The 13,935-nt window shown below is 34.6% G+C and overlaps 2 protein-coding genes across 5 annotated transcripts; one reads left to right on the top strand and one right to left on the bottom strand.

Moving 5' to 3' along the window:
• Positions 1 to 1,251: 1,251 nt before the first annotated feature.
• On the top strand, positions 1,252 to 13,027 carry LOC107024255 (putative pentatricopeptide repeat-containing protein At5g09950). 4 transcript variants are annotated; one of them, XM_027918720.1, is made up of 3 exons: positions 1,252 to 7,663; positions 8,105 to 8,167; positions 12,776 to 13,027. In XM_027918720.1, exon 1 carries the CDS (start codon positions 1,385 to 1,387, stop codon positions 4,643 to 4,645), a length of 3,261 nt encoding a protein of 1,086 aa, XP_027774521.1. In that variant the 5' UTR covers positions 1,252 to 1,384; the 3' UTR covers positions 4,646 to 7,663; positions 8,105 to 8,167; positions 12,776 to 13,027. The 4 variants fall into 4 exon arrangements, with proteins under 4 accessions (XP_027774521.1, XP_015080680.1, XP_027774523.1 ...); XM_015225194.2 differs by lacking the exons at positions 8,105 to 8,167; positions 12,776 to 13,027 and having other exon boundaries at positions 1,252 to 4,786; positions 5,698 to 7,269; XM_027918722.1 differs by lacking the exons at positions 8,105 to 8,167; positions 12,776 to 13,027 and having other exon boundaries at positions 1,252 to 5,930; positions 6,930 to 7,269.
• LOC114078035 (cytochrome b561 domain-containing protein At4g18260-like) lies at positions 7,684 to 9,147 on the bottom strand. The gene is made up of 3 exons (XM_027918531.1): positions 9,108 to 9,147; positions 8,668 to 8,854; positions 7,684 to 8,306 (listed from the first exon to the last, which is right to left on the bottom strand). Exons 1-3 carry the CDS (start codon positions 9,145 to 9,147, stop codon positions 8,069 to 8,071), a joined length of 465 nt encoding a protein of 154 aa, XP_027774332.1. The 3' UTR covers positions 7,684 to 8,068.
• Positions 13,028 to 13,935: the final 908 nt, after the last annotated feature.

The following is a 13,935-nucleotide window of genomic DNA, read 5'->3' as shown; positions in this document are numbered from 1 at the left end:
GAAGGATAACAAAAAAATAACTACATATTTCATCTATTTAATGTTCTTCATATTATATTTGTTATTATTTAGCGAATAAAGATAAATGGTAAAACTATTATTGTTAATTTAAGCATCTTTTTAATAACTTAACTTTTTAGTATATAAAAATTTAATAATAATAATAAGGGACAAACGTGCAAGACACGTTCTCAGAAACTAGTATTAAATATATATGAAAAATTATTATTGAACATAAGTTTTTTTGAAATTCAAATCTGGAAAGATGCAATATAAATTAAGATAAAGAATGTAACCGTGTAAGACTTTAATGGATGAATTTGAAATTTTGTTAGAATTATTTTTAAATTGTATTTTTTTGCTTGTAGACATAAAAACACATAAATTATGAAAACTATTAAAACTGTACAAATTTTTTATACAATTAAATCAAATAAGTAAAACAAAACCACAATATTTATTGATATGAGGAAATTGCACAATAATCGACACAAAATAAACCCTAAAAACTTACTTGTTTGACTTAATTTTCTTCCTCATCGACTACATATCACAGCTGCCAACTGATAGTGGAAATAGAAAAAAATAGGTATCATATATAAATTTTACTCTTTAATTTTGCCTCGTTTTTTATTTATGTTCTTCAATTTTGATGGTGTATAAGTAGACAATTAAATTTAGGAAAAATTACAAGAATGAATACATTTTTAAAAATAATTACTGATTTTAGCGATACTTTTTGTGTATTACCATTTATAGCAATATTATGATAAATCTCTAATATGTAATTAAAGTGAATTATGTATGCAATATATTTGAATTATAATTATTTTTGAAATATATTATGTTTGTTTGGTAAAATATTGTCACATTGTATTATAAGTGTATTAAAGATAAATATATTATCCATCATTAAAACTCGTATTATATTTGAATAATAATTTTATCTTTGTAATATGTATTAAACTTTTATTATAAATTAATTAAAAGTGATCAAGTGAAAAAAGAATATTATTGCTATAAATGATAAATATTTTTTTTATTATTGTATATTTATATAAGTTCTCCATAAATTTATATAAAATTAAATAAATAGATACATACTTTCTACACAACAATTTGCGTCGAATATACTATTTATACTATGCAACATATAACTCGAGTGTTTATTTATTCAATTTTATACTCGTAAAATGTGATTAAATTGAATGACTATTACCGAAAGAGGTAAAATTGAACATTATACTTTGCCACTCCTTCAATATTCGTTGCAAAAATTTACAGAATTGGCATTCCTAAAAACAAGTTTTCAGAGGGGCAGAAATGGCGGCAAGGCTAAATGAGGCAGCAGAAGAACCTTTTTTGAGCTGAATCATCGGTGACCATGTTTATGGCAGCAATGATACAAACGCGAAACAAGCTACTGAATCATAATCCAAATCCTACTTTCGGTTTCACCACAGTCGCAGCTTCTGTCCTTCACTCTTTCTCAAATCACTCTGTTTTTCCCTCCATTGATAGAACAAAAAACATATCTTTTTCTGCAACTCAAGAACCAGTATTTCAGTTCAAAGACTCCTCTAATCTCTTGAATAACAATACAAAACATTTGGGAGCTGTTGTTTTGCCGGAAAAGTCAGTTTGTTCTGTTTCTATAGTTTCAGACAAGTGTGAGTTTCTAGTGCAAAAATACCTACTTTCTTTTTCTGAAAACGATGCCCAAAGACTCCATTTGGATATTATTAAATATGGGGTTGTTAAAGATTTGTACTTGTGCAACACACTTATTAATTTGTATGTGAAAAATGCTGATTTGATCTCTGCTCATCATGTGTTTGATGAAATGCCGAGCAGAAATCTAGTTACGTGGGCGTGTTTGATTACGGGTTATTCACAGAATGGGATGCCTGATGAGGCATGTGGAGTTTTCCAAGAAATGGTTTCGTCTGGGTTTATTCCTAATCATTATGCTTGTGGTAGTGCTTTGAGGTCTTGTCAGGGTTTAGGTGCTTGTGGGTTGAGGTTGGGGATGCAAATACATGGTTTGCTTTTGAAAACAGGGCATGCTTCTAATGAAGTTGTTTCCAATGTCTTGATCTCGATGTATGGAAGTTGTGCAGGTAATGGTGATTATGCTTGGCGTGTTTTTGAAGAGATAGAGAATAAGAATTCAGTATCTTGCAATTCTATTATTTCAGTTTACTCTCAGCGAGACACAGTTTCTGCCTTTGAGCTCTTCTCCTTAATGCAAAAAGAGGATTTGGGGTTTACTTTTAAACCAACTGAGTTCACTTTTGGCAGCTTAATTACTACTGCTGCTAATCATGTTAATTGTGGTTTGCTTTTACTTGAGCAGCTTCTGGCAAACATTGAAAAGTCTGGACTCTTGGAAGACTTGTATGTAGGCAGTGCTTTGCTCAGTGGTTTTGGAAGGTTTGGGTCTCTCGATACAGCGTTGAAGGTTTTCAAACAGATGGGTGCAAGGAATGCAGTGTCCTTGAACGGGCTCATGGTCGGATTGGTGAGACTTGGTCAGGGAGAAGACGCAGCTAAGGTTTTCATGGAGATAAGAGACTTAGTTAAAATCAATCCTGATTCCTTTGTGGTTCTTTTCAGTGCATTTTCTGAATTCTCTTCATTGGAAGAAGGGGAAATAAGAGGCAGAGTGCTACATGCATATGTTATCCGGACTGGTCTGTGCAACTCCAAGGCTGCTATTGGAAATGCTCTGATTAATATGTATTCTAAATTTGGTGAAATCCAAATTGCCCATTTTGTTTTCCAGCTCATGGTCAATAAGGATTCAGTATCGTGGAACTCTATGATCTCCGCTCTAGATCAAAATGATTGTTTTGAAGATGCAATATCAACCTTCCAATCTATGAGGAGAATAGGTCTGATGGCTTCAAATTACTCACTGATAAGTGCTTTAAGTTCTTGTGGAAGTCTGAATTGGATAAAATTGGGGGAACAACTGCACTGTGAAGGGATAAAGTTAGGACTTGATTTTGATGTTTCAGTGTCTAATACTCTTCTTGCTTTATATGCTGATACTGGATGTGTGGCTGAATGCAAAAAATTGTTTACCTTGATGCCAGAACATGATCTAGTTTCATGGAATACCTTTATCGGTGCATTAGGTGATTCTGAGACGTCTATTTCTGAAGCCATAGAGTACTTCATACAGATGATGTGTGCTGGATGGAGTCCTAACAATGTGACCTTTATAAATGTCCTTTCAGCAATATCATCTCTTTCTCTTCTTGGTCTTGTTCGTCAAATCCATGCTCTGGTGCTAAAATATAGTGCAATGGATGCTAATTCTATTGAAAACACATTTCTTGCTTGCTATGGTAAGTGTGGGGAAATGGATGACTGTGAGAACATATTTTCTGAGATGTCTAACAGGAAGGATGATGTGAGTTGGAATTTAATGATCTCTGGATATTTACACAATGAGGTCTTACCAAAAGCCATGGACTTAGTCTGGCTTATGCTGCACAAGGGTCAGAAATTAGATGGCTTCACATTTGCCTCTGTTCTCAGTGCATGTGCCTCAATCGCAACATTGGAGCGTGGCATGGAAGTTCATGCTTGTGCAATTAGAGCCTGTTTGGAATCTGACGTTGTTGTTGGCAGTGCTCTTGTTGACATGTATGCCAAATGTGGAAGAATAGATTATGCTTCGAGGTTTTTTGATTTAATGCCTGTTCGTAATATATATTCATGGAACTCAATGATATCTGGTTATGCACGGCATGGACACGGACATAAAGCACTAGAGCTTTTTACAAAAATGAAGATGGATGGTCAAACACCTGACCATGTCACGTTTGTTGGTGTCTTATCAGCTTGTAGCCACGTGGGATTTGTTGGGCAGGGCATGGACTACTTTGATTCCATGAGCAAACAATATGGACTGACACCTCGGATTGAACATTTCTCATGCATGGTTGATATCCTGGGACGAGCAGGGCGGATGAATAAATTGGAGGACTTCATCAATAAAATGCCATTAAAGCCCAATGCACTTATCTGGAGGACTGTGCTTGGAGCTTGTGGTCGAGCAAGCAGTCGTAAAACAGATCTAGGTAGGAAGGCTGCTCACATGCTCTTGGAGTTGGAACCTCATAATGCTGTGAATTATGTGCTTCTTGCAAATATGTATGCTTCAGGAGGGAAGTGGGAGGATGTGGCAGAGGCTCGGCGTGCAATGCGAGAAGCAACAGTAAGGAAAGAAGCTGGATGCAGCTGGGTTAGCATGAGAGATGGTGTTCATGTTTTTGTAGCTGGTGATCAATCTCATCCAGATAAACATGCAATTTATGAAAAACTTAAGGAACTGCACAAGAGGATTAGAGATGCAGGGTATGTGCCACAGATTAAATATGCCTTGTATGATCTTGAACTGGAGAATAAGGAAGAACTCCTCAGCTATCATAGTGAAAGACTTGCAGTTGCTTTTGTTCTTACACGGAAATCAGATATGCCAATCAGAATAATGAAAAACCTTCGAGTTTGTGGGGACTGTCACTCTGCCTTCAGGTACATTTCACAAGTTGTTGGTAGACAAATAGTATTACGAGACTCCAACAGATTTCATCATTTTGCTGATGGAAAATGTTCATGTAACGATTACTGGTGATAGATCAAATGTTGTCTAACTTAAAGAAAGGTATGCTACTTAATGATGCATTAACAGACTAAGGAATGAAAAAGGTTCAAGCATGTCATGTCTGAAGTATAGGAGAGGGCAGTTTGCAAGGGTGTTGCATCAATTATTCTGGTGAGGACCTCAACATTATTTAGTAAAGTATGCCATAATCTTGGTGTGGTTTGAATTGCTTGATATATTTCTGTATCGTTTTATGACATGAATCAGCTATAATGATAGCAAATGACACCATCAAATAAAAGGAGTATGGCGAATGTAAGGAGGGTTGAGAATATCAAACCCTACGTAAGCATATATCCAAGTTGTTGGCAGACAAATAGTACTATGAGACTCCTGCTGATTTCATCATTTTGTGCACTTGCTTAGTGGTCAATGAAGTTGGAAGCGACCACGGGAAACCGGGGTAAGAACTCCAAATCCCTGCAGAGGCGAAAAATTGTTAGGTGATTTCTTCCCATCTGGCTAAAGCTTGGTGAACAAAGTTACCATGTACATGTATTGGTGAGAAGCAGCAGGTACCAAGTGAATTAGTCGAGATGTGCACAAGTTGGCCCATACACCACCACCAACACCTAATATGCCTCAGTCCCAAACAAGTTGGTGTTGGCACCACCATTGTTAAAAAAAGAGGTTCTATTTTTGCTGATGGGGAGTGTTCTGTGACAATTATTGGTAATTCATCATATTCATTCCAACTCAGAGCAAGGGGTGTTGCTTAATGGGGAATCAAAAACAGACGAAGTAATGGGAAGAGTTCAGCATGTCAATGAAGTATGGGAAGGGAAGCATTTAGTTTTAAGGGTTGAATAAATTATTCTGGTGGTGACGTCAACCTGAAGTTATGAAAACATACCATACTCCTGGTGTATGGTTGATACTTGCTATTATTGTCATATTTCTTTGATATTTTATGCTTGAATTGGTTAGAGTGACTGCAAATGACAACATGAAATCAAAGTTGAATGTATAAGTTAAACTGTATCAATGGTGCTCTTGCATAATAAAGGCCTTTGGGTTTGCAGGGCGATTTCATTGTTCAGACTTAACAGATCATGTAAAGTCCAGTTTTTGATCTCTGAGATACTCATCCTTCAGGCGAGTGGTTCATGGGAAGGCTACTCCTGCATCTAGCTGAGCACACACCCATGGTACTCCATAGATATGGCAACTCGAGGAAGAAGTTAACAGCAGTATGACCGAAAGATGTTCAATGTAATTAATCAAGTTCTAATACCAACTTGTTGATCAAGGGCAGGTATTGTGCATGAGCAGTATGTCTTCCTTTGTGCTAGCTTGTTCTTTACTTTTGCAGTACTGAGTCCTCTTGTCTGTTCTGCAAGTAGCTACAACTAATGTTACATTATAGATGGGCACAATAACATGAAGGATCATGACCAACATTGTCGATCATTATAAAATGGAATAATGAAGATGTAGGTTCCTTCAATACCAAGACTGATTCTTTATCAGGATTACTTTACAGAATGATAAAATGAGTTGGTTGATTTCTCACCCTAGGAAAAACATGTTTTGGCTAACAGAAGAATTTTGTCTAGTGTTTATGATCAGGATTAGACCCTGATATTTTTGAAGTTGATTATATGGGACAAGACAGGTTTAATTATTTTACCAGTATCTTGTCCGTATTCTTTTTTGAACTAACATGGGTAATGCACGGATATCTTGCCTTATGTTTGCAATAGCATTCACTTTGTTTCCTTCTCCTTCTTAGTAAGTTATAAACCCAAACATAATCTATATTATATTTTTTTCTGATGCATAATCCTATATTGTCACATTGAAGTTGATCATAATTACTTCACACTAATGGTTACAAACGAACTGATCTTGGAAACAAGTAAAGAGTAGATACAACCATGGCCACAGGTATCTTAGATATTGTTAAATAAGGTGATGTGGTAATACATGGACTGGATCCAAAGATATCACAAAAACTATTGAAAAGAGAAGAAACAAGGAGAATCATTTTTTTTTAATAATAAATGTGTATTTGGAATAAAAGGTAAATGTTCTCTGAAAAAACATCTTTAGGAAAAAACGTTCCTATTTTGTTTTTCCGGTCAACATCTGAATTGGAACCGTCGATCTTGGCCATTAATTATCCCTGTTGTCCTCTCTGCTCAAAAAATTATAGCAAGACTTCAAGTTAACTTCCCATGTTCTCTTCCTTCCTTTTGGCTGTCACTGTTGAGTGCCGAATTACCCTTTAGTTATTCAGTTGATCCTTGACCAGGATATGGAAGTGATAGTAGCTCTATGAAAATACAATTTGCAATCAGCTCGCTAAGTTAGTTGAAGATCATGATGATGACTTCAGCATTCCCATGGGTAAGAATCTGAAGAAGGTCAGTACCAAGTTCTTAACTATTTCACAGAAGAAGAAGCACCAGAACACAAGCCTACAGGGATGAAGTATCTCAGAGGAATTACTTTATTTCTTTGTTGCAGTTGGATCATTTGTCATTCTTTCCCCCCTTGTTCATTTAGGAATTGAAATCGAGACGGGTTATGTGCAGTTATTTTCATGACTTGTATAAATTCTTCGCAGATATATTCAATGTTTCTGTTACTAATATAGTGAAACTGTGTAAGTTTGTGAAAGTCCTTGTTAACACTTGAGATGAATGGTCATTTGGAGTTGTAGACTAACTGTACTTCATACTATCACATATGTACAGTGTATCATTAGTAACAAGTAATTCTTAGCAAAACGTGATCCACTGGGGGCATTTTTCTCTTGCTTGGGTGTCCATTTTCATTCTGGGTGTCACCACAAGAACTAGTGCTGGTTAAACAAGCTGTGTATTGTGAATCTCTCATGATAGTGAAGCCAGTTCTGTTTAGTGTATCTTCAGATCACGTGCAGATATAAAGAGTAGTCATCGACTTCTGGGAAGGAGTAGAAGAATGAGACCTATTATGGGACATACGATGTATTACAGATGTATGATCATTACGCTTCATCAGGTAGCTTTTCACCAATGCAGAGGGTTATCCTTTTTGCTAGTTGCAAATTTTAGACAATATGTAAAGGCAAAAAAGTGGACACAAATCTCTCTTATTGTTTGTTTGGTTCTATATGATGCTCTACATTACTAGTATACAGGATATCTCATATTATATGCTGTAGATGATGCTCTACATTGATTGTACACTCACTCTCTCGTATTATATGCTGTATATGACACTCTACATTGATAGCACACAAAACTCTCATATTTGTTTCTGAAACTGTGACAAGGTTGGAAAGAATTCAATGTTAGTAAAAGGCAAATGCTTTGTTCATCTGTAATGGCTGTGATGATGACATAAGTGACAATTCATTTTTCTCATCTGTTGAGAATGTTCCTTAATCCGTTTATAGCTGCTGTTTCATTGACTAAATCTCTCCTGGTTTGCTTTATATAGGGCCCATTTTTCTTGGAGCAGATAGATGAAGAGGATAACAACAATCTCAACAGTAAAAGCCAGGTTCCAAACACTTGTGCTTCTCTTTGTTCTTGTGTGATATGACTGTAAACCTGTATATATGTTGATAATTCCCAGTAAAGAAACTGTCACTCCTAGAAGCCAGTGAACTAAAAACCATATACTCCTTCCTTTGCTTTCTCTGTACAGGAATCAAAAAACAATACTTAAAATTACTGAAATTAACTTCGGAAGATTTGCACAAATAGGATCTTTCAATGCCGCAATTTAAGTTGACCCCGTTAAAACTGTTTTTGTGGCGACCATAACATAGCAAAATCCTGACGAATTGCCAGGATTTCAAATTGATGAGAAAAATGTGCCTCGTCACCATAATGTCTAGGATTCCTGGCCAAATCCTGTTGGTTCACCAGTATTCGGCCACAAATCCTGGCGAATTTCAAATTAATAGCAAAAGTTGTCTTGTCATAAATTCTAACGGATCACCAGGATAGCCAGCATTGTGATTACAAATCCTGAAATTTAAGGTATAGATCCTTTACCTGTCAGGCTTAAGAATCCCAGTGACTGCTTGCAGCCATATGGCAGCATAAACAGCTAAGCCAATCCTTTGGTGATTATTTGTGAAAGAGTTGTCAAAGTTTCCTATTGACATGATTGCTGCTGCTGTTACAAGGAGAAAAGATAGTATCTGCAAAATAAAAGATATTATTTTTGTCTTAAATAGTGCTCATAAAAGACGTCATTAAAGGTAAAATGGAAAGTTTAAAGTTAAATTATTTCAAATGTAAAAATGTGTCAATAATATTGAGAACGGACTAGTAAGAAAACAATGCCACATAAAATGGTACCGGCGGAGTAATAACTATAGTAACTGTTGAGACTTGAGATACTATTTGTCATGGCCAAGAAAAGAAGTCATGACCCTTTCACCATATATCATAGTGAAACAGAAGTTTAAAAAACGGGATAAATTAGTTACCTGTGAAGTAGCATGAATGATTTTTAGCCTTGTTCGACATTCTTCATGTCTATTTGTCATTCTTATTACAAGAATCCCAATAGGCATCATGAAACCCATGGAAGCCCAGAGAAGAAATCCATGTAGAATAATTTGAAATGACAACATATTCTAAGTTAACTGATGAGCTAGATGTTTTTGAAATTAGTTAGAGAACAATACCGAAAAAAATATTTCCTCTGCAAGCAGCAGTGTTATTCTCAATTATGCAAAGAGGCCAAAGTGTTGTGCTTTAGACAAATGAAACAATGTTTTGTTTGGCCATATAGTGTTGAGATTACTGATTATTTATAGTGAGGTAATGAAAGTAGAGAAATGGGAATTAGGTTTAATTTCAACCTAGTGGGGACTTCATGACATGATTTTTTTTTTATTTTTTTTTTTTGTGATGAGAGTAATATGGGATTTGATCAGTGCAGAAGATACAGTAAGAGTAGGAGGGAGAGATCATTTCAAGAGAATATCAAGCAGTTGACAATATCTGTGTACACAACTTTGAGCAAGAGCATGGTCACTAATGAGATAATGTAACATCCCAACTTATTAGTGATATCGTTTGCCTTTCTCCTACTCTGTCAATCTAAGAGTCAACATTCTCATTGAGACTTGTCTCATAACTTCATCTCAAAAATATTGAATTTGCTTAAACTTCTTAGCACCTTCGAGTAAGAACACATCATTATATGTCACTCTAGTAAAGCACTAGGATGAGATCCAACAAAAAATGTCAAATAAAATGATCAAAGATATGGATTCTAACTATCCATAATACATGTAACTAGATGTGAGGTCTCCTCTAGAAGTCCAGTAAAATGGTAGAACTCATGTTAAGTAGATGATTTACTTGTACTAATATCAGTACAATGTAGAGAAGTAAAAATCGACACACACTCTAATGGAATCAGTGGTAAACCCTAAAATGCATTTCTTACTGCATGTGTTTCTGTTAAGATATGACACCTGGACCTAACTCAACCCCAAAGCTAACTCATGAGGAGAGGTTTGTCCAAGTCCATATAAGGAGACCAAATTCCTTAAGATGTCCCACAGCGGTAGAGGTATGGGAATTCGGTCTTCTTATATGGACTTGACAAACCTATCCTCATGAGCTAGCTTTGGGGTTGAGTTAGACTCAGGTGTCATATCTTAACAGCTTCATTACCGCAAATTGGAAGGCAAGTGATCGAATAGACCCACTTCTGTCTGAGTCGACCTTGAAAGAACATGAATTGACAATATCATTAGGTGATGGTTTAGTATATGCTACTTTAGTATGAATCCAAAGGTTATGAAAATACGACCTGGAAGAGTAATGTTAGTGATATGTGGACGAAAGAAAGATCATGTCAAATACACATTTTGCTTGTGTCTGAGATCTGTTTGTTATATGGCTTTATCAGTTGACATCATAAGTGATTATAATGACAAAAGGATCAGAGAAGCCATACATATTAATAGTATTAATCAAATAAAAGATTCTTTTAATTACTGCTATCAACTTGAGGTCGATAGATGAATTAAGTTGACTTTCAATTCCTTAAAAAGTAAGTACTACTAATTAATTAACAAACTAGGCTATATTTAATCATTAGCAAACGTGTAATTATAAGTGGGGGTACTTCTATCTAATAAAGAAGGTTCATATTTATTTGTAATAATATGACTTCTTCCATTTTGATCAACGGATAGTAATTTAATTAAAAGAATTTTGAAAACTTTTTAATAAAAAAGAAACAAGAGTATTTAAAAGAACCCTTAACAGCACTGCACATGGAAACTAATGATGTTAATTCACCCAAATTAAGTTGTTAAAGTGTCAAATGTAATGATATCCATGATGACCTTAATTAGAGGAAAATTGCAATAAAAAACTTTGGTGATCCAAACTGATAAATATCTAAATCGAGAATTATCATATTATGATGATATAACTTAATGATCAATGAAATCAGTTAAAACAAACAATCAAGACAGAGAAAAGTTTAAATTATACATAGTGGAGAAAATAATGTCAAGTAATTTATTCAATCCGGCCATCTATTTAACGATAGATAGAGTAATTTGATACTTGTACAAGTACAATTAAAAAATAATTATATTTGATAAATCAGTGTAGTTGCATACAAATAGTTATATAGAAACAAAATTATAATGAAACTAAGTCAATCATAGATGTTTTAGGATCCATTTACATTTGGTTCAGGTTTTTGGATAGATTATACTTTCTTTCTGCTTTTGTAAATATATTTTTTCAATACTATTTGAAATACAACTGTTACCATTTTCTTTTAAAAAAAGAAGCAAATTTACAATGAACAAGTGAAATCTCTTTAATTTGGTCAGGAACAATAACGGTTGCTTTAACTAGTTGTGCTGTCGATACTTGTCTAAAGCTAAAATTTTGTAATAATGGGCATACTATAAAATACTAAATCAAAAAAATTAATGTTTTCAACTTTTGATGAATTAAAAAGTGGAGAAAATTTTACTGTAGACCTCTAATTATAACCAAAAGAGTGCTCCAATTATATACTTTTTACAACAAAAAAAGACTGGAGAATTTGTGATTATATTCATAAGTTACATATGAAAAACTCCATATTGCTTGCGTCTATTCAGAATAGCAAATCTTTTCATATTTGTGATCTTTTCATTCAGAAAATCGATCATACATGAATATATCTTCCATATATATATATAAAATGGTGGCCCGTGGTCTAGTTAACTTTCAACAAATATCTACAATGTTCATGAAACTCCTTAGGGGTAAGCATATTCGAAAAATATCCTTTCCATAAAAACACCTATAAAGTATATATACTTCTTGAAACTTTTTTTTGCTTTAAGAAAGAACAAAAGTTGTAGAAAAAAAATTGATGGCATTTATATATATATATATGTATAAATGTAATCACTAACAAAAATTTTAGAAGAAAAAAAAAAGTTTCTGTAAAGATTGAGAGAGCTTTGGGAAATTTTGATATTGAGAAAATGGAAAATTTGTTCTCACATGATGTGGGAGAAATGCTACTTATACAACAAGAAGAAATAGTAACAAACTTTCTAACTAACTCTTAACTGAACCTAACAATATTAATAACAGAAAATAAGAACTAATTACACTTAATCAGTTAACTAACTACTTATAACACTATCTATTATCTTCAATAGTCCCCCTCAAGCTAGATGTATTGAAAACATTTGATACACCTAGCTTGGCCAGTAAGAAGTCATGTTGACATCTTCCCCAGGCCTTTGTTAACAAATCTGCTTGCTGCTCTTTAGTATTGATGTAGCTTGTCTTGATCAATCCTTGTTGCAACCTTTCACGGATAAAATGACAATCAATCTCAATATGTTTTGTACGTTCATGAAAAACTGGATTTGCTGCTATTTGCATAGCAGCTTTGTTGTCACAATGTATGATAGTTGGTTCATGCACATTCATTCCCAATTCCTTGAACAAGTTATTCACCCAAACAACTTCAGCTGTTAATGTTGCTAAGCTTCTATATTCTGCTTCTGCAGAACTTCTAGAAACTGTATTTTGTTTCTTAGACTTCCATGCTATTAAAGATTTCCCATACTTCAAGAGATAGCAAGTCACTGATCTTCTGGTGTTTGGACAGGCAGCCCAGTGTGCATCACAAAAACCAGTGAGCTGTGCTTGTTTATCAGAACTCATGAGTATCCCCGGACCTGGTGCTGTTCTAACATATTTAACCACCTTCAATGCTGCATTCCAGTGAGAAAGTGTTGGTTTCTGCATGAATTGGCTTAAACATTGAACTGAGAAAGCAATATCAGGCCTTGTGTTAGTAAGATACAGTAGTTTGCCAATCAACCTTTGATATTTGTTTATATCAGTAAATAGTTCATCATGGACATCTTGCATATAATCAGCACTTGTAAGCTTCATATTTGTCTCCAAAGGTGTTAAAGATGGTCTAGCTCCTGATAATCCTGTTTCTGAAATTAACTCTAATGCATATTTCCTTTGATTCATCACTATGCCTTGTTCTGATCTGCAGAATTCTATTCCCAAGAAGTACCTCAATTCTCCCAAATCCTTTATTTTAAAATGAAGATGCAGAACCTGCTTTGTCTCCTGTATCAGTGCATGATCATTTTCAGTAATCAACAAATCATCCACATAAACCAACACAATTACTAGTGCTGACTTCTTCCTCTTTGTAAACAAGGAGTAATCCAAATGACTTTGTATGTATCCAGAATTCAACAATGCATCAGTGAGCTTAACATTCCATTGCCTGGATGCTTGCTTGAGACCATATAATGACTTTTTTAGTTGACAAACTTTATGCTCCCCCTGACTTATGAAACCTTTAGGAAGTTCCATATATACTTCTTCATCCAAATCACCTTGTTAAAAGGCATTGAAAACATCCATTTGAAATATTTGCCAATTTTCAGCAGCTGCAATTGCAATAATAGTTCTAACAGTAACCATTTTCACAACTGGTGAAAATGTCTCCTGATAATCAACTCCCTCAGTTTGACTGTATCCTTTAGCTACAAGCCTAGCTTTGAACCTGTCAATCTCTCCAGTGGCTTTGTATTTTATTTTAAACACCCATTTACAGCCTATGGCATGTTTCCCTGAAGGCAAAGTCACAACCTTCCATGTACCATTATCTTCTAATGCAATAATTTCTTGTTTCATGGCTTCTACCCATCTTTGATCCTGAATAGCTTCTTCATATGTTTTGGGCTCAACTTCTGCAGACATTGTATTCAAATATGTCTGATAAGATCCAGACAAATGACT

The sequence above is a fragment of the Solanum pennellii genome, chromosome 7 (assembly GCF_001406875.1).
Source record: "Solanum pennellii chromosome 7, SPENNV200".
Taxonomy (NCBI): domain Eukaryota; kingdom Viridiplantae; phylum Streptophyta; class Magnoliopsida; order Solanales; family Solanaceae; genus Solanum; species Solanum pennellii.
The sequence above is the reverse complement of the archived record's forward strand: the minus strand, read 5'-3'. Positions and strand labels throughout refer to the sequence as shown.

Bases quoted from the DNA above. Each gene is read 5' to 3' on its own strand.
- LOC107024255 (XM_027918720.1), top strand. From the start codon at position 1,385: ATGTTTATGGCAGCAATGATACAAACGCGAAACAAGCTACTGAATCAT.
- LOC114078035 (XM_027918531.1), bottom strand. From the start codon at position 9,147: ATGTCGAACAAGGCTAAAAATCATTCATGCTACTTCACAG. The intron at 8,855-9,107 runs GTAACTAATTTA...GTCTTTTATGAG, and splicing joins TCATTCATGCTACTTCACAG to CACTATTTAAGACAAAAATA. The intron at 8,307-8,667 runs GTAAAGGATCTA...ATTCCTGTACAG, and splicing joins GGGATTCTTAAGCCTGACAG to AGAAAGCAAAGGAAGGAGTA.